At 40.0% G+C, this 22,897-nt stretch overlaps 2 protein-coding genes across 2 annotated transcripts; one reads left to right on the top strand and one right to left on the bottom strand.

The window, feature by feature from the left end:
* Window positions 1-1,458: 1,458 nt before the first annotated feature.
* LOC131219302 (beta-glucosidase 6) lies at window positions 1,459-18,497 on the top strand. The gene is made up of 13 exons (XM_058214366.1): window positions 1,459-1,635; window positions 7,751-7,817; window positions 9,175-9,233; window positions 10,200-10,275; window positions 10,406-10,477; window positions 10,566-10,653; window positions 11,312-11,567; window positions 13,065-13,180; window positions 14,318-14,541; window positions 15,717-15,748; window positions 16,677-16,779; window positions 17,442-17,550; window positions 17,957-18,497. Exons 1-13 carry the CDS (start codon window positions 1,507-1,509, stop codon window positions 18,132-18,134), a joined length of 1,509 nt encoding a protein of 502 aa, XP_058070349.1. The 5' UTR covers window positions 1,459-1,506; the 3' UTR covers window positions 18,135-18,497.
* A 717-nt stretch (window positions 18,498-19,214) lies between these two features.
* Window positions 19,215-19,832, bottom strand: LOC131219300 (expansin-A22-like). The gene has a single exon (XM_058214365.1). The coding sequence runs from the start codon at window positions 19,710-19,712 to the stop codon at window positions 19,215-19,217; it is 498 nt and encodes a 165-aa protein (XP_058070348.1). The 5' UTR covers window positions 19,713-19,832.
* Between the last annotated feature and the right edge of the window lie 3,065 nt (window positions 19,833-22,897).

Here is a 22,897-nt window from a genome sequence, read left to right as displayed (position 1 = left end):
AGATGGATGAAAGGAAAACATAAATATCAGCTTATCCGAAATTTCTGCTGCCTGCAGAAAAGTTTTTAATGGTGAGCATTCAATATCCACTTTTTTTTCTATGTTGTGGTCCAGTTGAGCTTTGGTTCTACTTCATGTTTTTTCTAGTATTCTAAATTGGGATGAAGAAAAGGATCAACGGAATAGATATAATACAGATAATAATGTGGACCCCACAGAGCTCTGAGCTGCAAGAATCCCTAAAGTAGTCTGCACGCAATCCGCGTGTACCGTGAGAATAATGAATTTAGAATTGTATATTACTCTAGCAGTGTTATAGTTAATAAATAGGCACTCCTAGATTGTTAATATAGCATATTATGACTTCATCCAAACCATCTAAATTAGGTAATCCATTCTAGATAGGCTAAATTACAAAAAATCCATAGATTTAACTATTCTATCTTCCAATTAGTGAGATTTTGTATGTTGAATTCAAATAATTTGTTTAGTGTACAAGAATCAACCATAGGAGATCCAGCCATTGTGTGTTTTGTTTTTTGTTTTTCATGAACCATCTAAACTGGACCCACTTTTATATCTGTTTAATTTAATTTAATAATATTCAAAGGTTGCAAGTTCTCAGTGCATGTGTATCGATTACACAACGCTGTCAGAGTATTAAAAGTCTCCTCGTATTTAGAAATAAAGAACTAGGCACAAAAGCTATTGCAAGACGGCCTAGTTTCACGGGACCGGAATCACCTACAACACCTGTTTTACGCAGCGCTTGAAAAGCCCAAGTTTGTGGGGGTTCTACAACGTTGTATATATAAAATCCACTCCGTCCATCAGGTTCCATCCTTGATTCTAAAATAACAGAAAATATTAAGAAATATATGCCAATCTGGTGGGCCACACCATAGGGAGCAATAACAATAGTATGTCAATCATAGATTTGAGTGTGGATAACTATTATGTTTGTCTTTCATCAAACCCGTTAATCATGTGTAAGTCATGAGGATGAAGTTAAAATTAAAAAATTTCATCTGACCCAAGTAACAGACAGGCTATAAAGTCTGAACTTAAAGGTTTTAAGTGTAGTTTTACATTGTTTTCATTAGTGTGACCCATAAAGAGTTTTTTATCAAAATACATTTGGATTTACGGTTAACATAATGATTTAAAGATGATGGACGGAGTTGATTTACATATGATATATGGTGAACTGCAAAGAGAATTGGGTGCTTTACAAGATGCGTGAAACAGGTGGTATAGACGATTCCGGAATTTTTTTCACGGGTGTGAAAGCGTGTGAAATGGGGAGTTCCATCTCCTCAGCTTCGGTTTTCCCAGCGACCCACTTCCCGCTCTCTCTCTCTCTCTCTCTCTCTCTCTCTCTCTCTCTCTCTTATAAATACACACACACATCATGTGATGAGTATTCAGTTTGAAGGGAGATTGTTTTCCTCATACTCAGTTTGAAGGGAGATTGTTTTCCTCTCTCTCTCTCTCTCTCTCTCTGTCATGAAGGGAATGTTTGCTTTGGTTGTGGTTGTTTTGGGACTCCTAAGCTGTTTTAGAGTGAGTGAGGGGATTAGTAGGAGAGACTTCCCAAATGGGTTTGTTTTTGGAACAGCTTCTTCAGCCTACCAGGTGGGCCTCTCTCTCTCTCTCTCTCTCTCTCTCTCTCTCTCTCTCTCTCTCTATGTCTGTCTGTCTGTTTCTCATGATCATATGGAGTGGTTGGCTAGAGATATTTGAGAAATTCTTTGAATTTAACGGTTTGTTGTGTTCTGAAGAGAATCTTTATCATTTCTTGTTGATCGAGACCGTTGGTTTGATGAGTACTCCATCTCATTTCGTCCAATGCTTATTACACACTGTTTTCAAAGGCCTACAAACAGATGGTTAAGGATCAAAAGGTTACAACCTTTCAATCTTTAAGTGGCCCATCAGATCAATGGTCTGGATCACTAAACAAAAAACCTGGCACGTGCCTGATCCGTGTCTAAGAGATTTCAGTGTTCGATATTGCATACTCTTTTCTTTTCATTATTTGTTGGATCGAAATGCTAAGGAGGCTCACCCCTTAAGCTCGCCCATGCTGTCAGACCTCTGCCCCACTACGTGATGATCCATACCGTTCATTTAGTGGTTCAGGCAATTGATGGGCGACATGAAGAAAGCCATCACTGATCAGTGATTTCATCGTTCATTCCAGATATGGATCTCTATCAATACACCACGTAGGCCATGAATAGTAGGACTCAGATGAACGGTCCTGATCATCACTTGGTGGGCCAGAAAGGGCGAGTCTCCGTGGCACTTATTAGTTTAGAAAACCATTTAAACGGTGGATTGGGACCATCGAACTAGCTGGCCACATTGTGGATGGCTCATTTTTCGGGGTCCCACCGATCACAGCCCATCTTAGCCGTCCGAGCAACATCCTTCAAATGGGTGTTAAAGTATTGAAAATGGCTGTGGCCCACATTCACAGGAGAAGTGGGAAAAAGGTTGTGACCACTAGATGGATGGATCTGTTCCACAGGCCCATGACACGTGTACGGTAGAGTGTAGCTTACCATATATTGTAACTTTAAGAAATCTCTATCTTTTTCTTGACATGAATGGCACCAAAGTTATACCCATCTGTCATTCTATTATGAGTGCTTTCCACTTCTTCTTTTTTATTATATATAATTATATATCTGATTAGGCCTGATCCTATTAACAACACACGTGCCAATCTATCACACGTGTCTAAGATCTGAGCTTTCCATCAATTGTTAGATCTTTTTCGGTCCAGTTTAGATTGAGGTTGAGCAAATTTGGGTCGGTTAGGTCAGGTTGAAAATAATCACATGTAATGAGATTGGGTTTGATCAAGTGGGCCACTGTGTATGAATGGAGTGGACGGCCAGAAACATAAATTTGATATCCATTAAAAAGTATATCCTCTCTAAACACTAATTCCCTAAAAATAAAATAAGGTTCAAGTGGACCACCGTGTAGGAATGGAATGGACAGCCAGAAACAGAATTTTGTTATCTATTTAAAGTATATCCTTTCTAAACACTTCATATTATGTAGCTTAAATCAATCACATGTAACATTTATAGAAGTAGCTCACCAAACAAAAAATCCTAATTACGGAGACATACCACATGAGCATGAGAGCAGATATCCAGGCCGTCCATCCGTTTTTTCAGGTCATTTATGACATTATCCGAAAAATGAAATAGATGTAATCAACAGGTGGACCATATCATAGAAAACAGTGTTGATCGACCATTAATGGACCATAAAAGTTTTGGATCAAGCTAATATTTGTTTTTTGCCTTCATCTAAGCTTACACGACCTTGTCAACCGATTGGATGGTAAATAAACACTAAGTTGAGCCCTAAGAAAATTATAATGATAGGACAGTTAATCACTACTATTTCTTATAATATAGTCCCTGATAATTGGATCTGCTTCATTTTTTGGATAATGCCCTAAATTGATTTGAAAAAACAGGTGGATAACATATATAGATAAGTAATACATATATCAAGTTGGGCCCCACAGTAATCCCCGGTAAGAGCTACACCGTCTTAAGTGAGGCCGGGGTCCCACCTACTTTGCTCTCAATGAGCACTCAAACTCACGACCTCATTGTTGAGTGACACTCTATCTAGTTGGAACCCATATATGTCAAAGTTATTGACATGTTTACATGTGAAAACTTGTTCACTTGCATCTAAATGTTATTCAACTATTTGTGTGGGGTCCATCTTGTTGTGTGTGCATTATCCAACTAGCGTATCAAGGGATCCAATGATGATGATTGGATGCTTAAAATAAATTAAAATCATTAGGTGGGTTATACTATGGAAAATAATAAAAATATGTTACCATCTCATGGGTTTAATAACTTTGTTTGACATGTTCCTTCTGTCTGAAGCTTTTGCTATATCGGTTAGATTCTTAATAATTACTATTATACTCAACACCATGCCATTTGTGTACCCATACAGGAACAACAAGATTATAGGGATGAATGTTACTATCACAGTTGTTTAAAGAGCCTAGCTTGGCGTGTTTGGAATACCATAAAAAAAAATAGCTTTTTTAACTTGTCTAACTAAATAAGTTGTTCTTTTAAATTAAGTTATTTTGGTAATCACCATTGTTTGAAGTAACTAATTTCTTAGAAGTCCTAATTTATCCAATAGCTTAAAAAAATAATAATAATAATAAATAAAATTACAAAATCTTTTGGAGAGAAGCATTACTATAAACGGTCACCATTTAAAACTTTTATTGGCCGCGGTAGGTTGGGAAAGCAATTGATGCAACGGCATCTATGACACCCGAGAGAAGTATGGATGGAGGTGGCTTGTTTTCTGTCTAATTAAAATAGGCTCTTTTATATTCATTGCTTGCATACTGAAAACTCATCCATACCACTTGATCTGCTGACCGATTGCTAAAACAAACAACGGCAGATGGTTGAAATTATCATTGCTCAGATGATGCTTGTGCATGCATGTCTATCTTAACAGTCCAAAATTATGACCACCATGTGGAATGTAGAGGGAATAACTTAATCACGCTCGTTGAATTATCCTCGCACGCTCGTTGAATTATCCTCGCCATACGGTTACTCGTAACTATATGCATGGTCTTGACGGTTTTTAGCTGTCGTTTTTTCATTGTTTTTTTGGTGTCATATGATACAAATAGGTCTAGTGGAATAGAGGAGGTATAGTTCCACCATGTCGTTACCACATACATAGCATACATAGACTAGATCTGAACCGTTAATGCAGTACATTCTATAGTAAAGTGGCCCTAGACGAAAATGGATGATGGATGGTCTGGATCTAAAGAAGCCAAGTTTACAGATGGCCACATGAGGTCTATCAATGAGAATTTCAAGTACAAGCAATGTTAAAAACTCTACTTTTTTTTATTGATGAGTATGGTATCTGCCAAACATATACCTACGTATTGAACAAGTAAACGTACAGTTGGATCTTCTTTAATTTAAATAGTTGGAATTCCATGGTGGGCAACCCTCATGGATGGCTGTATTATGTACAATAACCATAGTGGGTCCACAAGCACAATCAAAACCATCCACAAGGTGGGGCCCATCTTGAGGATGCACTGGCCTAAATATCGGGCCCAGGTAGTTTTAAAGTGAAAAAAAAAAAGGTTGTTAGAAAGTGAAAAAGAATTTTAAAAACGAATGGATAGATCTGAAGACCTGGTTGGACATTTTCACATTCAACTGTCCACCAATTGATTGGTTTTATAATCAAATCGTTGTGATGTATTGTTTATACTCCACCCAAGTTGTGGCCCACATTAGGGTGGTTTTATTTGAGTAACTTAAAGCCTATTTGGGAGCGTGGATTTGGAACCCCCTGGATTTGCAATCCTCCTAGTGTGTTTGGCACCATGGATTGTGAATCAACTTTAATTAAAAGTACCTATCCATGGTATATTTACAGGGGTTTGAATTTAATTACTAAATCAACTTTAATATCTCTATTTAGTGAGATATGTAATTTTTGACACAATGGTTCTGATAAGCCCGCTGAAATATATGCTTTGCTCAAAAAGGATGAAATTCCAAGTCTTGGATGGGCCACAAGCACAAGATCATGTCTAAGTGACTAGCCAACGATTTTTAATCGTTGATTTACATGGACAATGTTTGGATAATGCTGGACAATGTTTGGATGGTGCTGATTTACATGAACAATGTTTGGACGGTGCTGATCATCATTAGTGGGCCATGTGCCCAATAGAATGATAGTATACAGTGACACACATGTTACACCTACAACTATTGAAATGATTTTAGGTGTAATCCAAGCTCTCACCCTCATCGTGGATTACAAACCCCCTTCAAGAGAGGATTGGATACCCCCTGGGTTACTTATGCTGCCAAACAACACGGGATTTGAAACCCCCTCCAATCCACGGAACCAAACGAGCCCTTATAGTTCAGGTATACAATTTTTTTTTATAGTAACTGCCTATCCCTATCAAGCATCGCGCTCTACCAGAGTATCACATTTATCTTTGAATGGACAAATACACATGCACCTCATGTTTTGTGTACGTGGTTTGGCTAGTTAGGCTGCCACCAGCCAGGTGGCTAGTGGTCGGTGCTATGTGGACCCCACCATGATGTATGTGTTTTATCTACCCTGTCCATCCATTTTGAAATATAATGTTAGGGCTTGATACGAGAAATGAGGTAGATTTAAATCTCAGGTGTACGTGGTTTGGCTAGTTAGGCTGCCACTAGCTAGGTGGCTAGTGGTCGGTGCTATGTGGACCCCCACCATGATGTATGTGTTTTATCCACGCCATCCATCCATTTTGAATTATAATGTTAGGGCTTGATACGAGAAATGAGGTAGATATAAATCTAAGATAGACCACCCCATGGGAAAACAGTAGTGATTGAACGTCCAACATTAAAAACCTCTTAGGGCCCACTGTAATGTTATTTGACATCTAACCTGTTGATTAGGTCATACAGACTTGGATGAAGGGATATATATATATATATATCAGGTTGATCCAAAACTTTTGTGCCCCGATGAAGTTTTTAATGGTAGGCGTTCAATCAACACTGTGCGGTCCACTTGAGATTTGGATCAACCTCATTTTTGGGCTGATAGCATAAAATGATCTGGAAGAATGGGTGGACGGCATGGATGAAACACATACATCATGGTGGGGCCCGCAGAGCACTGACCACTAGCCATTGGCTATGGCAGGGGGAGTAGCCAATCCCTTTCCATGTTTTGTACACGCGAATTGCACGTGGACATGCCAACATGAAGTTCCTGTACGCTGAGGTCATGTGGGGCCCACCATGGTGTCCTTGAGAAATCCATTCCGTCCATCAGTTTCGGAAGCCCAACTCAACATGCCCCACGAAAGGAAATAATGAGAATGGAAACCTACACCGTTGAAACATGGAGCCCACCATGACGTTTATAAGCCATCCAAACCATTCATAAGGTTATTCCCATTGGGATGAACTGAAAACACAAATATCAGCATGATTTGAAATTTTGTGGCCCCACAAAAGTTTCAACGGTGAGCGTTTAATCCCCAGTGTGTCCTATCGAGGCCCACTTGAGTTTTTGGATGTTTCTAATTATTGAGTTGCTGTTGTGAGCTTCTGAACCTGATAGATGAGTGGTTTCCTGGCAGACCTCACGGTGGGCCCTACATAGCTTCAGCCTACACGAACATCCTCTTGCCAAGACGTCCTCGTGTTTTACAAACAATCTTTGTCGTTTGCTTCTGTCGGTTTCTGCAGGAAATGATCGGACGCCCATTATGTATTACTTACCCCTGTTCATAGCTCGGAACTGTTGGGCCTCTGAGGACCCCCACCGTGATTGACCGGTTTATCAACACCGTCCATCCATTTTTTTCCATATAATTTTAATATATGAGCCAAAAAATAATGCAGATCCAAAGGTCAAATGGATCACACCATAGGAAGCAGCCGTGATAATAATAACCACTTTTGAAACCTTTCTACGGCTCATCGTGATGCTTAGTTCCCATCCAACCTGTTCATAAGGTCACATGGATACGTGGCCCAGATCATTCGTAAGGTAGATGATCTTCATGGTGGATCCACCTTTTGAACGGTTCAGATGTTGACAATAGACCATATGCTGGATGGACGGTTCATATTTCTTGTGACTGAGTGTTTGTATTTCTTTTCCCTGTGTTGTACAGTACGAAGGAGCGGTAAAAGAGGATGGAAGGGGAAGCACAGTTTGGGACGGTTTTGCCCATTCATTTGGTAAGTTATTACTTCGAGGCCCTTTTGCTAGTACCGTTTATTTCTCGCTACAGGAATTGTACCCTGAATCGGTGGATAGAATCTTCTAAAAGGGGTGTTTCTTGAGGCATGGTCCATCCACAGTATTATGCGACAGATCAACGGCCTGGATTACTCAAACGTGGGCCTCTCCTGTCGTAACTGAAAAGCCGAGTATAGCGTACAAGGCCTGTGGTCGAGGATCATTTTTCTAAACTCTAGTCAAAATGGAAACGGATTGGCTACTCCCCCTTCCACCAGCCAATGGCTGGTGTTCGGTGGTCTGTGGGCCCCAGAATGATTTATGTGTTTCATCCATGCTGTCCATCTATTTTTATATATCATTTTATGATATTATTAAAAAAATTAGATATATCCCATTCTCAAGTCGATCACATTACAGGAAACAGTGTTAAATGAACGTTGACCATTAAAAACTTTTTGGGGGCCATAAAAGCATTGGATCAAGCTGATATTTGTTTTTTCCATTAATCTGTGTCTTTATGACCTAATCAACAGATTGGATGTCATATAAACAGTACAGTGGGCCTTAGGAGGATTTAAATGATGGATATCCAATCACTTGTTTTTCCAGTGGTGTGGTCCACTAAAGATTTATATCCATATTATTTTTATGATGAAACACTAAAATGATCTTTAAAAATTGATGAACGGAATGGATGAAACACATACTTCATTGTGGGGTCCACAGACCACCGAACATCAGCCACAGGACTGGTGTCAGGGGGAGTAGCCAATCCGCTCCCAGTCAAAATTGCTTGTGCCATGGGTTTCACCTACACGTGTGTGAGACCCAAGCTGTGCATTAGGTGGACCCCACCGGGTACAGGGCAGATCAACCCATCAAGGTCATCTGAAAGGTGGGGCCCACCTGCAGGGATCAGACGTCACACAAATATTGCTGGTTGACAGGAGTAGCTGCAGGTGGAACATGTGGTCCTTCCAAGCAGGGGCCATCATTCCAGCGGTCCACATTGGTGATTTGATGTGGCCCACCATAAATGGACCAGACCCTCAAAATCGCTCCAGATGGACAATCCGAGCCCTTTGATCACTGCTATGCAAATAGATGGTTCGAAAAGAAAAATTAATCAATGGTCCACATTGAATATAATGGAGAACAACATTTGGATTAATGTGCATGATACATCCACAGATGTGGCCCACCAAATCAACGGTATGGATAAATTGAACCATCGATCCCACTGAGGAGGATTGAAGTAGTAGTCATTTAGGCTCAGATCGTATGTAGCGTTGGTTAAACACCATGGGCCACGGTGGCATGTTATCAAACGTCTGATTGAAATTTCTTGTGCAGGAAAGGTGATTGATTTTAGTAATGCTGATGTGGCCGTTGATCAGTACCACCGTTACACGGTAACCCTTCATTTTCCTTTACTCAAAAGGATGCATTGGGTCTTGAGTGGGCCCATTGGTTTGATCGGTCGATCCCTACTAAGCTGGGTCGGATATCCTGCAGATCAAACGGTCCTAAGCCCTCAAGACCCGACTTCGAAAATGATCACATGCGTACTAACGCATTGTAATTACCATATGTTGAATCCAAACCGTTCATCGGGTGAGAATCCCTATAAATTCCGAGAATCACTCCTATCAAAACTCAAGCGGGACACCCCACAGGGAGTGATGTATAATCATGTCTACAGCCTACATCTTCAGTTTATGTGGCTCACTTAAATTTTGGAATATTTTGAATTTCAGGTGGTCCTTTAGTCCTGGTGGGACCCACCTGATGAATGGTTTGGATGACATATTTTAAACAACACGGTGGACCCAACGTTCCATCTGGAAGAGTGTATGGTGGGCATCTCCTCGCGAACGTCCCCCATTATTCCCTTTGGTGTGGCCCACATAAGTTATTGATCAGGCTGTCCTAACATTGGTGGGTCTAAATGACGGTTGGGATCGCACTTGCACATTACGGTGGGGCCCACACAGCTCCAACGTATGGTAATCAGCATGCATTACGACGCATGTGATCATTCCCTCGTACAATACTTTGAACAGTATACAATAGTTTTAAATTCTGACAAATGGGCCTCTTCTTTGGCAATCCCCACCATTGAAATATCATAAGAATTTTTAGTTGAACGGAGGACTTTTATTGTGTTATTTCTCTTTTTAACCGTCTATCTGCAGGCCACTAGTTGAAAGGTCAAGATTATTCTATCTAGGAGATTTTCGACGGATAGCCCATCCACAGTAGAAAACAACAGTCCAATGGTCTGGATTGCCAAACCGTGGGCCCCATACTGTTGAAATATGTGGGCCAGGTATCATAGAGATGAACTGAAGTATTATAATTTGGGTGTATTGTAACAGGAAGATATACAGCTTATGAAAGACATGGGAATGGATGCTTATCGATTTTCCATTGCTTGGTCTCGAATTTTTCCGAGTAAGAACTCAAATTACCTATATGCCCTTCTGATAAGTTAAAATTTACATACTTGCCATTCTTTTATTTTTATTTTTATTAATTTTTAATTTTAGATTTTAATATAATATTTTCTTTATTGTTATTTTAGATGGCACTGGACAGATTAACCAGGCAGGAGTGGACCACTATAACAATCTCATTAATGCCTTAATTGCCAAAGGTTAACAAAAATCTCATCAGGGGCAAAATGGTCAATTTTTATAATATTTTTATTTCTTTACTATTTATTTATTTTTTTGTTTTTCCAGGAATTGAGCCGTATGTGACCCTTTATCATTGGGACCTTCCTCAAGCCCTTGCGGACAAATACAATGGATGGGTCAACCACCAAATCATGTAATGCTTTCTACCTATTTTTCATATTATGCTTGTACAAGTGGGGCCCATGATTAATTGATCCCAACCGTTGATATGGACTGGCAAACATACCTTATATTGAAGGATTCTAGCTATATAATACTTAAATGTGAATCATTGCTCTATCAGGAGAGGGAACGCGTCCATTTGAATATGGACTGTTTTTTTTTCTTCCGTTAGCTTGTTATTACACCCCACTGTCAGTTCACACATCCCTGTTAGCCACCTCCATTAAGGAATCAATATCAAGACTTCAATGTTGAAACGAGGCATCTTTCACTCAGTCTACCACTTGAGCAATGGATCAGAGTGTTTTGAATATGGCCTGTTTCACTACTGTTATCCTTAGCCATTTACTTGTGGACCACTGATCAGATTATAGGAGAATCTAGTTAGAACTGTCTCTTAGCCAGTGGCCAATCTAAGTGCGGCCCATTAGGTGAACTAAAAGTTTCATATGAGTTCCTAATATTCATTTCTAATTATGGGCCATTCAAATTGTGGGTCACATTGTAAATGGAACATAACCTAACCCTACTCCATTAGGTTCCTAAGATTATTTTAGCTTAAACTGGCTATGGTGCTGCCAGTAATCTGTTGTCAGTGAAATGACAAAAATGCCCTTTGCCTTTTGTAGAAAGGACTTTGCGAACTACGCCGAGACGTGCTTTCAGAAATTTGGCGACCGCGTGAAACACTGGATAACCTTCAATGAGCCACACACATTCGCCATCCAAGGATATGATGTCGGGCTTCAAGCTCCGGGTCGCTGCTCTATTCTCCTTCGCCTTTTCTGTAGTGCTGGAAATTCTGCGACGGAACCTTACTTGGTCGGCCACAATGTTCTCCTTTCTCATGGCACCGTCGTGGAAATTTACCGAACAAAATACAAGGTATGGTAGTTTCCAATACTTATCTTTCATGCATGGCTCATTTGGATGTGCCTTAAATTGCAATTACATGCAATTTAGCCAAATTATAACACATATAACCTGAGCAGCTTTTGAACGTTTTCTTTTCAACAGTAAGTTTCATAGGATAGAAAATTTTTTACAACCAAATTATATGGAAAGACATTTGAAATGAAATTAAGGATGGTTTGGGAACTAAAAGAGTTGATGTTACTCGTGCATATTATGGAGAATTCATCCTCAAAATACCTACGACGGCTTCAATTTTACCCGCATGTTGCGCATACTTTTTTCTTCCGAAGACCTTACAGCAAAGGCTATATAAACCCCATTGTGATGACTATGTAAAATTCATACTATACATTAGCTGTGCTGCCTCATGTTTGGCCATAAAAAAATAAAAATAAAAATTACAGGTCTAAAACTTAAGTCGGCTACAAAATAGGAAATTGTGGAAAGGGTTGTCCACCATGGAGACCTTAAGCACCTTTCTCTCTCTCTTCCAGTCTTTTTCTCCCTTTACTTTCAATTTTTCTATTATATTTCCTTTTTTTTTTCTCTCCCATTTCTCAGAAGTATTATTTCATGTAAATTGCATTTGAAAAGTTACTTTGTTTGGATGTCACAAAACCATTAACCCAAAATACCATTTAAGGACTTTAACATCAGATTTGCATGTTTCTACTCCAATTTGAAAGACAGATTTGAATGTTTCTATTCCAATTTAAAAGCGTGGACAAGATTTTCATGTTGTTGGATCATCAAATCAAAATAATCCTTTTGAGTCATGAATAATCAAACATGGCCCACTTGAGGAATAGTTTAATATATATATATATATATATATATATATATATATATATATATGTGTGTGTGTGTGTGTGTGTGTGTGTGTGTGTGTGTGTGTATTTTCTAATTCTAACTTAATTTAATTGGAACTCAACCCAAATTCCCCGGTACTCAACCCCATACAATCGGACTCAAATACTTGAACCCAACTCAATTTTAAACTGGTTTTGTCATTTTCCTGCCAAACCTGTCTAGAGTTGGACATCGAGTCGAACCGAGCCGAGCTGGATCAGCTGCCACCCCAGCTCAAGTTTGGCTCGGCTCGATGACCGAGCCCATTTGGCCAGCTCAACTCAGCTCGGTCAGCAGCTCAAGTCAGATCGAGCTGAGTTCGACCTCGAACTTACAAGCTGAATTCGAGTTCGAGTTAAAATTTTGAGATGAGTTCAACCACGAGGTCGAAAGTATTCGTGTGTACATGCACATGTTTCGTAACCATGCACGTATGTATCATAACTAGTCCGAGTCTTCGAGTGATGGTTGTGGTGTCCCACCAGATCGGGTCCTACCGAGTAGGAGTTGACTCGGACGTGTTGCACCGGGTTCATCTGAGTATTAAAACCATGGTATTTATGGATGTGCATGTCTTATACTTATGTGTGCCTGACCTCAATGAATTGCTATTTGCAGCCAAAACAGAAAGGGACGCTTGGGATTTCGTTGGATGTAATGTGGTTCGAGCCAATGACTAACACACCTGCGGACATAGATGCAGCACAGAGAGCTCAAGATTTCCAATTTGGATGGTAAACCTATTTTACAAATTGCAATCTTATTATTATTATTTTATGGAGTTTTGCTAACTCCATACGAGCGTGCAGCCACATGTGCTAATATGGGACACGTGTGAAAGATCCAAGCTTTCCACTTGGTTCGAAACACTTATTAAAATCTTCTACCTCAAAAGTCAGGCAGTTTTACTAAGGTGGGCCACAATGCAAAAAGTAAACTGAGGGTGGCAACTAGTATTTCAATCATTTATTTATATGTTATGGTGTGGCCCAGGTAGCATTTGAAATGGCCAGATTTTCAAGCTAGAAGATCTAAAGAATGTAGACCACCTGATGAAGAGCTTAGATCTCACACATGCTTCCTTATTGGCGTGTGTGACTGAATGGGCATTAGGTCTGTCAACATGCTGGCCTGGACCTAGCAAAGTCCAAATTTTTTATGGGGCCCCACCTGATTGGCCCAGCCTGACCTGTTCAAAAATCTGAGCTAAAGCCAATGTGGGGTCCAGCTCATTGACAGGCCTTGTGCTTGCAATCTTGATTTTATTTTATTTTTTTTGGTCAGTCAAGAGGAATTAGTGGTCCATGATTATCATATGTCTTTACGATTGCGCACAAGTGGGGCCCATGAATCATAATCCAGACCGTTCTTTGATGATGATGATCCCCCCCTTGAATGTTTGCTTCTCTGAAGATCCTAACCACTCATATATACAAAAAAAAGATACAAATGGGATCGAGGAAGGGGCCAAAGAGTGGATGAATAGATCTTCCAATCTGGATAAGTAGGGCCCTCAACTGGTAGGGCTGTCAATGGGCTGGGTCTGGACCTAACCAATGCACAATTTTGAATGGGCCCATCCAAAACTTTTGAAAATCTGGACCTAAGACAACCCTAGGCCGGTCCATTGATAGTTCTATCATACGGACAGGATTTTCCCATTGGCAGAAACGGGACATCCATGGAAGATTATCTAGATGGACACCAAGAGTGGGCCCCACACATGATGGACACCACCATGAACTGCAATTTCCGATCATCCCGTCGACTATAAACATGTCCACTTGCACTGTTTCTACTGATTTTTATTTTTATTTTTCATGATCAGAGCTAATGCTGTTTCACCTTTCATGCCAATAAACAAAACACAGGTTTATGGATCCCTTGTTCTTCGGAGATTATCCCACCTCGATGAGAAATAGGGTCGGAAATCGACTGCCGAGATTCTCCGCAGCTGAGGCCGCTCTGATTAAGGGTTCATTAGATTTCGTCGGCGTAAATCACTATACAACGTACTATGCAAAGCAAAATTCAACTGACATAATTGGTGTTCTACTCAACGATACGCTTGCAGATTCCGGCGCCGTTACCCTTCGTAAGATACCATCAATCTCACCATTGGTTTATCTCCGTTGTTTAATGAAATGCATGATCTTGGAGTTACGGCCATGGGGCCACTACGGCTATCAATGGGCTGGGATGGCCCATTGGTGTTTCAGTTCTGGTCCATTTTGGGTTAGACTTAGGTTGTGGGCTGGTCCCAGTGGGCCTGTTTCAAATGGCCCATCACAGACCAGGGCTAGTATTAATGAGACTGGGTTTTAATTTGTGGGCCAGGATTGGATGGGCCTCAGCCCGCCCATCGGCAGCACTAGGGGCCACTAGGGCTGAAAGTCAGGTTAGGTCGGGTTGTTGCTCAACCCTAGCCCGACCCAAAGTTCCTATACCTCAACCCTCAACTCAGCCCAACCTTGCGTTGGAAATTCTCAACCCAAGCCCAACCTAAGCCAGCTTGGTCGGGTTAGTCAGGTGGATACATGCTAATATTTTCATTATTACATTGGTCTATTATATTCTCAATACAGGTCTTATTTTTTGTACCTATGATTTTATTAATTATATATATATAGTCATTTACCCTAAAGAACTTCATTTAAAAAAAAAAAAAAAAAACAAACAAGCTAGGGTATAGGACACCTACTCCTTTAAACGTTGTGTTGTGTAGCACCCAATCTATTTGGGAGAGAGAAATCCTATGTATCTTGTTAGCTCAAGTCATGGGAAATGATGTAGACCAATGAAACCCGAGGGCACTGAAATTTCTTGTGCCTTCAACACAAACAATGCACTCAATTATAGTTTATAAGTAACTTATACATCTATCAGTTTGGGTTGGGTTGGGTCAGGCAACCTAAGACCTCAACTCGGGCCCAACTCAAGTTTTTTCGGTTGGTGTTTGTATAGTCTAGGCCTGAGACCAAACCTGATGCATCCTGCCCGAGCCCAACCCAATGTCGGGTCGTTTAGGTTGAACTTGACCGACGGACTTTCAGAGCTAGGGGCCACCAGGATTTATTTTGAACACACCCATTTTTCATTTTGAGAATTAAGGTAGTACAAATGCATACTATCTCTATTCCTGAATGAAAATTGGTTTGTATGCAAATCAATACAATGGGTGTAGATGTCAGAACAGTGTCTTTTGGCTCTTAAAAATGGTTTTTCATTCTCAACCAAGTACTAACATTTTTTTTTTCTTACTGTTTGCAGCCTTCAAAGGAACAAATGCTATCGGAGACAGGGTACTACACATACATCTATTTGCATCATGACATGCTGAGTTTTTTATACTCAGGAAGCGTATGATGCTTGATACGCAGGAGCTTAGAAATTGTGCATGTAGCATACATTAACTCAAATTAAACTGACTAAATTATGGAATCAACGGTTATTATGTCACGGTCAAAAAAATAAAAAATTTTGAGCAATTCTAACCTTTGATTTATGGACACTTGCTTGTTGAAATAGGACCATGGATGTTTTTCATTCTATCTGTCCAATAAATGCCCACCAATCCGATGGTCGTATTGCACCAAAGTTTTTATTCATGACATTTCTAAGCTGGGAAACATAATTTGGACAGTTTAATTTGACTTACTTTAATGTCACATGTGCCATTTCTAAGTAATTTTTAAGTGCCTGCGTATCATCCACCACACTCTACCAGAGTATCAAAGTTTTTCCCTTATACCACACATGACATGCCATCATCTGGTGGGCCCCATAATGGGATTGGCTACCCTTAACATCTCCCTTATCAATTGATCCTATCCATCCCATGGATGACCCGAGAATAGACCATTAAAATCAATTATCTACATTTACATTGCGTTTGGCTCAGGCCATGAGAAAAATAATTTTGGATTATCGGGATTTCTCTCGTGGTATACCTTCCAAAAATCATGAAGAGTTCCTTTTAAATGTAGCCATTTCAAGAATTACAAAAATTCAATTGAGAGTAGAAATTCCAAAATCATAAATTATTTTTCTCTACTCCTGAAATAGCCATGGACTGAATCATTCCATGGTCGACGATTTGTATATCTCCTATTTATGATGTGGTCACTCATATGAATGACTTGGATTGTACAGCATAATCTCCTCAAGAATGCATTTTCTACGATTATATTTTCTTCAATGTAATTTAATGGGATTATGTTTGAATTTCAGGCATCTTCGATATGGTTGTACATTGTGCCTCGAGGGATTAGAAGCTTAATGAATTACATCAAGAACAAATATGGAAATCCACCCGTCTTCATCACAGAAAATGGTAATCTATGGTTTTTTCTGTGCAAAAATATGCTCAATCTTACATTTCTTTTGGCCTCAATAAAATAATTCACCATTTTGAGATTTCTACACTTGGTAGGATTTCCAAAAATTGCGAATCGAATATGGAGGAGCCGCCGCTCCCTTCCAAAACAACACAACGAATGGGTCTGATTTCGACCATTCATGGGGTCAGGCAATTAGTTAACCATGGACATAATATCTCATTACCTAGGGTTTTGGCCTTGCTCAAAAAGAAGAAGAAAAAACTCATCTAGGGTTTTATGGAGACTAGTAAAAGACCTAGACCTAGAAGGAGAAATGTATAACCCTCTGCCTATTGAAGAATGAGCCAGCAACTCAAAGGTGGGTTAATTAATGGAACCTGCCAGAGCCATGGCTACTATATTTATGGACCTGAACTTAGGTGATCCATCCACGATCAGAATGAAGCGTGGGTGAAACTAATTGGGGAGCTTTGTTTTGTGATTTTTGGATATCCTATCAAGCATGGAAATTCCAAAATCATAAACATTTTTCTCTGCTCTTGATATGGTCATTATCATGAGCTAAACTTAGACTTAACAAATATACAATTTTACTTTTTAAATTGCATAAGCTAGTATCACAAGCTTAAGGTGGGAAATTTGTTTGATTTTGCAGGCATGGATGATTCAAACAACCCATTTATCTCAATCAAGGATGCTTTAAAGGATGAGAAGAGGATCAAATACCATAATGACTATCTTTCAAACTTGTCCGCTTCTATAAGGTGATCTTCTAAAATTTTGTTTTGATTGTAGTTTGAAAATTGACGAACTACATCCCAACACAAGGTTGCATTGGGATGAGTTGACTCATAAAGTTGTTAAGGTCCCTTAATATACATTGATATACCATCATCTAACGCCTATAGCTTTTAGAACAAATTATTATTTGACATAATATTAGAGCAGAATATCATGTATTTGAATTCTGATAGTAGCAAATATGCCTCTATAATATATTCTCTCACAAGAAGCCATTTACAGTGTAAGATGCGGAGACTTGGTCGCATAGTGTAAGATGCGGAGACCTGGTCGGATAGTCCCGTTTCGAGTCTTAAAGCCATGGTTGGTAGTCGCTTGTAAGGAATTTTGGGAGAAGAAGCTGACACCCCTTCATTTTCATGAATGCAGGACTGACGGTTGTGATGTGAAAGGGTATTTTGTGTGGTCCCTTTTAGATAATTGGGAGTGGGCCGCTGGATACACTTCTAGATTTGGACTCTATTTCGTGGACTACAAAGACAAGCTTAAGAGATACCCAAAGGATTCTGTTCAATGGTTTAAAACTCTCCTCAATTCTACTGCTTGAACTTGTAAGACATTGATGTAAGCACGAAAAACCATGCCTGTTTCATTCCTTTTATCAAAGGTCATTATTGTTCATCCATGTGTACATCAAGTACACGTGCACACATGTTACCAATAAAAGGGTCCCTTGTATTAATTCTGATTAAAGAAATCATGGGTGCTTGAGATTCATGCAGCCTTTGGCCTTGAGCTCAAAATGTAGCCTGATATAAGACTTAGGTGGGTGATGTAGAGTGGGTTACGAACACTTTCATGGCCAAGATGGACTAAAGAAGGCCCGATCGGAGGTGGAAGTGATCAGGACCGTCAAAACCTTGAAACAATCATATCTCGTAAACTAGACTGAGTTTTTTTACATATCATATATGATTTTGGAGTGGGGGGATTTGCGAGATTCCATCATATCGGACGGTTGAAAGTCTATTTTCATTTCGTTTTTTTGCTATTTATAGTAAATTTTAGTTTGATCATGACTTTTGATCCTTTGAGTTTTAGTAGTCGTGCCCAACATGAAAAGGGCTTAGAAAAATTAGGAGAATAACATGGTTAGGACAAATTGGACTTATATTTTTGACAGAAAACTATGAAGTCTAGTAGAAATTATGATCGTCTGTAAATAATAAGTTTACCATTTATAGTAAGTCACATTTTTTAGTGAGTCGGAGTTTTGAGTATGAAATTTCTTCCTAGGTTCCAAATTTCTTAAAATTTACTTTTATTTTAAAGTTTTTTCTCATGAATTCAAGGAATCTCTAAGGAGTTAAGAGAGGCTCCGTAGATTCAGAGTAATCATCCCACGAGGAAGACGGTGATCGACCTCATCACGTCCATCCCTGCGTAAATGGGCTACATCAAAAAGAAGGGATGGGGATGACCACCATTTAAACCTTCCATATTGTGTGAACCAAAAGGAGGTCTGTATGCCATCCAATTCATTAGGATGAGTTGGTCCACCAAGTGTTGTAAACATGAAAAATAAAACATGAAATTCATTTCTTTCACCTTCAATTATTAAAGCACAGCTAAAGCCATGTACACACATCTTCAGCACTCACACATGAACACATGCATACATGTTTCTTTAAAACTGCTTGCCCTCATAGGTCTGCCCGAATTGCCAGTTAGACGGTGCAACACCGTCGGACTCCACCATCCGGCGGTCGCTAGTGGTCACCTGGAAAGACAATCCTTGCCCTTGCAACGGAGTCATGATCTGCCAATTTTGGCCCCAGTTTCGCGACATTTGTAACCAATCCGTGTTTGATCCCTTAATCCGAACGTTTGTAATGTCACCGACGCCTGCTACATTGTACACTAGTACAAGTATCCACCATGGGTTGCCCTTGATCTCGAACTTCATGCCGCCCATCTTGATGCATGGGACACGGCGGAATTGGACTGGTACGATACCAGCCTGATACTTTGCGATCTTCACGAACATGGGCATGGACAGGTCGAAGTGCTTCTGTGGGGGGTTGCACCAGTTATCTGTAGGCTTGGTGTAATTTGGTGGGCAGAAGTTTGTAGCGGTCACGGTGACCGTACCAGGTAAGCACCATTGCGGATCATTGACGCACATGACTTGGAAGCATGCACCACATGTTGCGCCGCCATTGAAGAGGGCCGTGCTGAGGGCTGTCGTCTCAAGGCCATATCCTTGCTTAAACAAATCTCCGTAGCCACATGCGCCCTCTATGTAGCATAAGTTAGTATTTTCTTAGTCGATAAATAACACTAGTTCACAAATGAAAAATGTATTTTGTTTAATATAATACTAGAGCAGAGTATTATACGTTTGAATGATAAAAATAACAAAAATAGTAGTTTGAGCTTTTATAAAAAGTGATATTTACACATGAAGATGCCATCTAATGATTAGATGGGTTCAAACGTATGGTTTTGTCATGTGTGTGCGGCATATTATGATTTGTGATTTCCATTCAACTTGTAAGTTGGATGTGCCCATGTTAGGCTTAGATCTCAAAATCTAGTCCAAACTCATGTGAACAAACTAGGGGGGAGACGCATATAATACAATTTTATCGATGGAACGTAGTATCCACCATCATGTGTATATGTCATCCAACCCATTGATCAGGTGCCACTAGAATGAAGGGTATCAAACAACCATTTACTCCAAAGGCTTAAGCTATTAGAGTGTGGTGTATCAATGTATATCAAGGGACTTTATCACTTTAACACCCCCCGCACGTGAGGGGTTTGGGGTAGGAACTCCTCATGGGAACATACTGAGAAGGGTGGAGGGACACTTACACCATAAATAGGTTGGGCTTGATTTCCCGGTCCCTGGGCTGGACCTAATTTTTCCTAACCCCCTGTGGGAGAATAAAATATTAGCGAGGCATATTTGCTGCTCTCGAGATTTGAACATATGACCTTCTGCTCTGATACCGTGTCAAACAACCATTTATTGTAAAAACTTAAGCTGTTAGAGTGTTGTGTATTAATGTATATCAAGGGACTTTATCACTTCAACAAAGGGACATACCAAAACTCGGGCCACACAAAAATTTGGCCACACCACACCACTTGAATATATAGATTTTAGGTGTGAATGTATATTGCTCCCTACAACGCGTCCCATATGATGTTTGATCAGGATTATTCTTGGGATGTACGGTGAACATGAGAGAGTGTACCAGATGCCCCACGCAACTGGGATAAATGGTAAAATTACCATACGTTAGGACGGCTGTGATCACTCCCCTACTATTTGATGACCAAACTAGAGAATCAGGCCTATCCACACATCATGAGGACGACCTGTTCATATACTGTATAGTCCCATTTTAACAAACCAAAGAGTAGAATTTTCATAAGATCAACCCTATCAATTTGCTTGATGTTAACCGTTAAAAAAGAAATCATGATGATTAAATGCTCAAATGGCCACATCATAGGAAATGGTTGGGATGGGACACACATCATTTCCACCGTAGTGTTTATATGCCACGATCAATAGTATTCCAAACTGGGAACGAGTAAGAGCTTTGAGTGGCCACCGTTATGTATGGGTATTATCTACACCGTCAATCCATTTTTATCATATCATTTTAGAATACAAGCCCAAAAATTAGGCAGATCCAAGACTCAAGTGGACCACACCACAGGAAGCAGCAGTGATAATGATTCTCACCGTTGAAACTTTTCTAGGGCCAACCGTAATGTTTATTTTCCATCCAACCTATTCATAAAATTACACAGACCTGGATGAAGATAAAACACAAATATCAGCTCCATCCAAAACTTTTGTGGCCCCCAAGAAGTTTTCAACGGTAAGAGTTTAATCCCCATTGTGTAGTCACTTGAGCCTTGGATCTGACTCAATTTTTGGCTTACAACGTAAAATGATGAAAAAAAAAGGATGGACGGTGTGGATAAGACCTACATATACGTCACGGTGGCCACTCAAAGCTCCTGCCTGTTCCCAGCTGGAGATGCGGGGGTAGATCCAAAATCTAAGCCTGATTATAACACAGGTGGGCCACACTAACCAAAGAGAACAAATAGAGGACAGTGAGTAATGGGGAGCCCACCAAAGAGACTTTCAAGATGGAATGTGGGTCAACCATGCATGTTGTATATATGTCATCCAACCGTTCATCGGGTGCACCCCACTAAGATGAAGGGACACAACGCAAGCTCAGACCATTCAAAAAACTAAGGGCCAAAAAGTTGAATATATACAGGTTTTAGCCATGATCATACATTACTCCAAATTGAAAATAATGTGCCACCAGATGAACAGTTTAGATTCCACACACACTTCATGAGTGGGCCCCATACAGCTCAAATGCAACGTATGTGATCATTTGCTGGTGAAAAAAAAAAGGACACTAGAACTCACGCATGGTATCTTTGCCACTCATGTCGCCATAGAATGTTGCATGTGCTTCGAGCCACAGGCCAGAACTGTCGTCGCCAGTGGTCACACCAAAGGCTACAAGGAAGAGAACCATGGTCATGACCATAACCACATTCAAATAACAACCCATCTCAGCTCCCTCACTAGCCATTTTATGTCGAAACAAGCTCAAGTAAAATGGTTTTTATAGACCAAAGAAAAGATTCGATTGTGATTTTCATTTAATGGGTAACAATAAATTATCTGCACGTTAATGTACTAATTATTTTTCATTAAATGTCTAAGTTTTTATTAGTGGAATCCAACCTATGTTTTCTCCTACTAATAGCTAATCGGTTATCGGAGGAAATCTGATTCGGTAGTGACACCTCTAGTGCCCGAGGTCGGTTATGGTTGGTGTTATGGGCTCCACATAATGATGCGTGTATTTCATCCATGCTGTTCATCCATTTTTACATATCATTTTAGTGCATTATAGAAAAAAAGAATGAGGAAGATCTAAATTTCATGTGGACCACGTAACATGAAACAGTGGTGAGTGAACACTAACCATTAAAACTTCTCGGGGGCCACAAAAGCTTTGGATGAAGCTGATATTTGTTTTTTCCTTCATCCAGGTCCATGTGACCTAATCAACAGGTTGGATGGGATATAAACAATACAGTGGCCCCTAGGAACTTTTTAGTGATGGGTGTTCAACCACCCACTGTTTTCCTGTGGTCTGGTCCACCTTAGATTTGGGTCTGCCTATAAACAATACAGTGGCCCCTAGGAACTTTTTAGTGATGGGTGTTCAACCATCCACTGTTTTCCTGTGGTCTGGTCCACCTTAAATTTGGGTCTGCCTTATTTTTTGGGATGATGACTTAAAATGAGTT

This window comes from Magnolia sinica, chromosome 11 (genome assembly GCF_029962835.1).
Source record: "Magnolia sinica isolate HGM2019 chromosome 11, MsV1, whole genome shotgun sequence".
Taxonomy (NCBI): domain Eukaryota; kingdom Viridiplantae; phylum Streptophyta; class Magnoliopsida; order Magnoliales; family Magnoliaceae; genus Magnolia; species Magnolia sinica.
Note: the sequence above shows the minus strand (reverse complement) of the source record. Positions and strands in the feature narration are given on the sequence as shown.

What these genes read in the sequence shown, in the direction of transcription:
- LOC131219302 (XM_058214366.1), top strand. Translation starts at nt 1,507, where the DNA reads ATGAAGGGAATGTTTGCTTTGGTTGTGGTTGTTTTGGGACTCCTAAGC. An exon ending in CAGCTTCTTCAGCCTACCAG is followed by an intron (nt 1,636 to 7,750) that starts GTGGGCCTCTCT and finishes TGTGTTGTACAG; the next exon opens with TACGAAGGAGCGGTAAAAGA. An exon ending in TGGGTCAACCACCAAATCAT is followed by an intron (nt 10,654 to 11,311) that starts GTAATGCTTTCT and finishes TGCCTTTTGTAG; the next exon opens with AAAGGACTTTGCGAACTACG.
- LOC131219300 (XM_058214365.1), bottom strand. Translation starts at nt 19,712, where the DNA reads ATGTGCGTCAATGATCCGCAATGGTGCTTACCTGGTACGGTCACCGTG.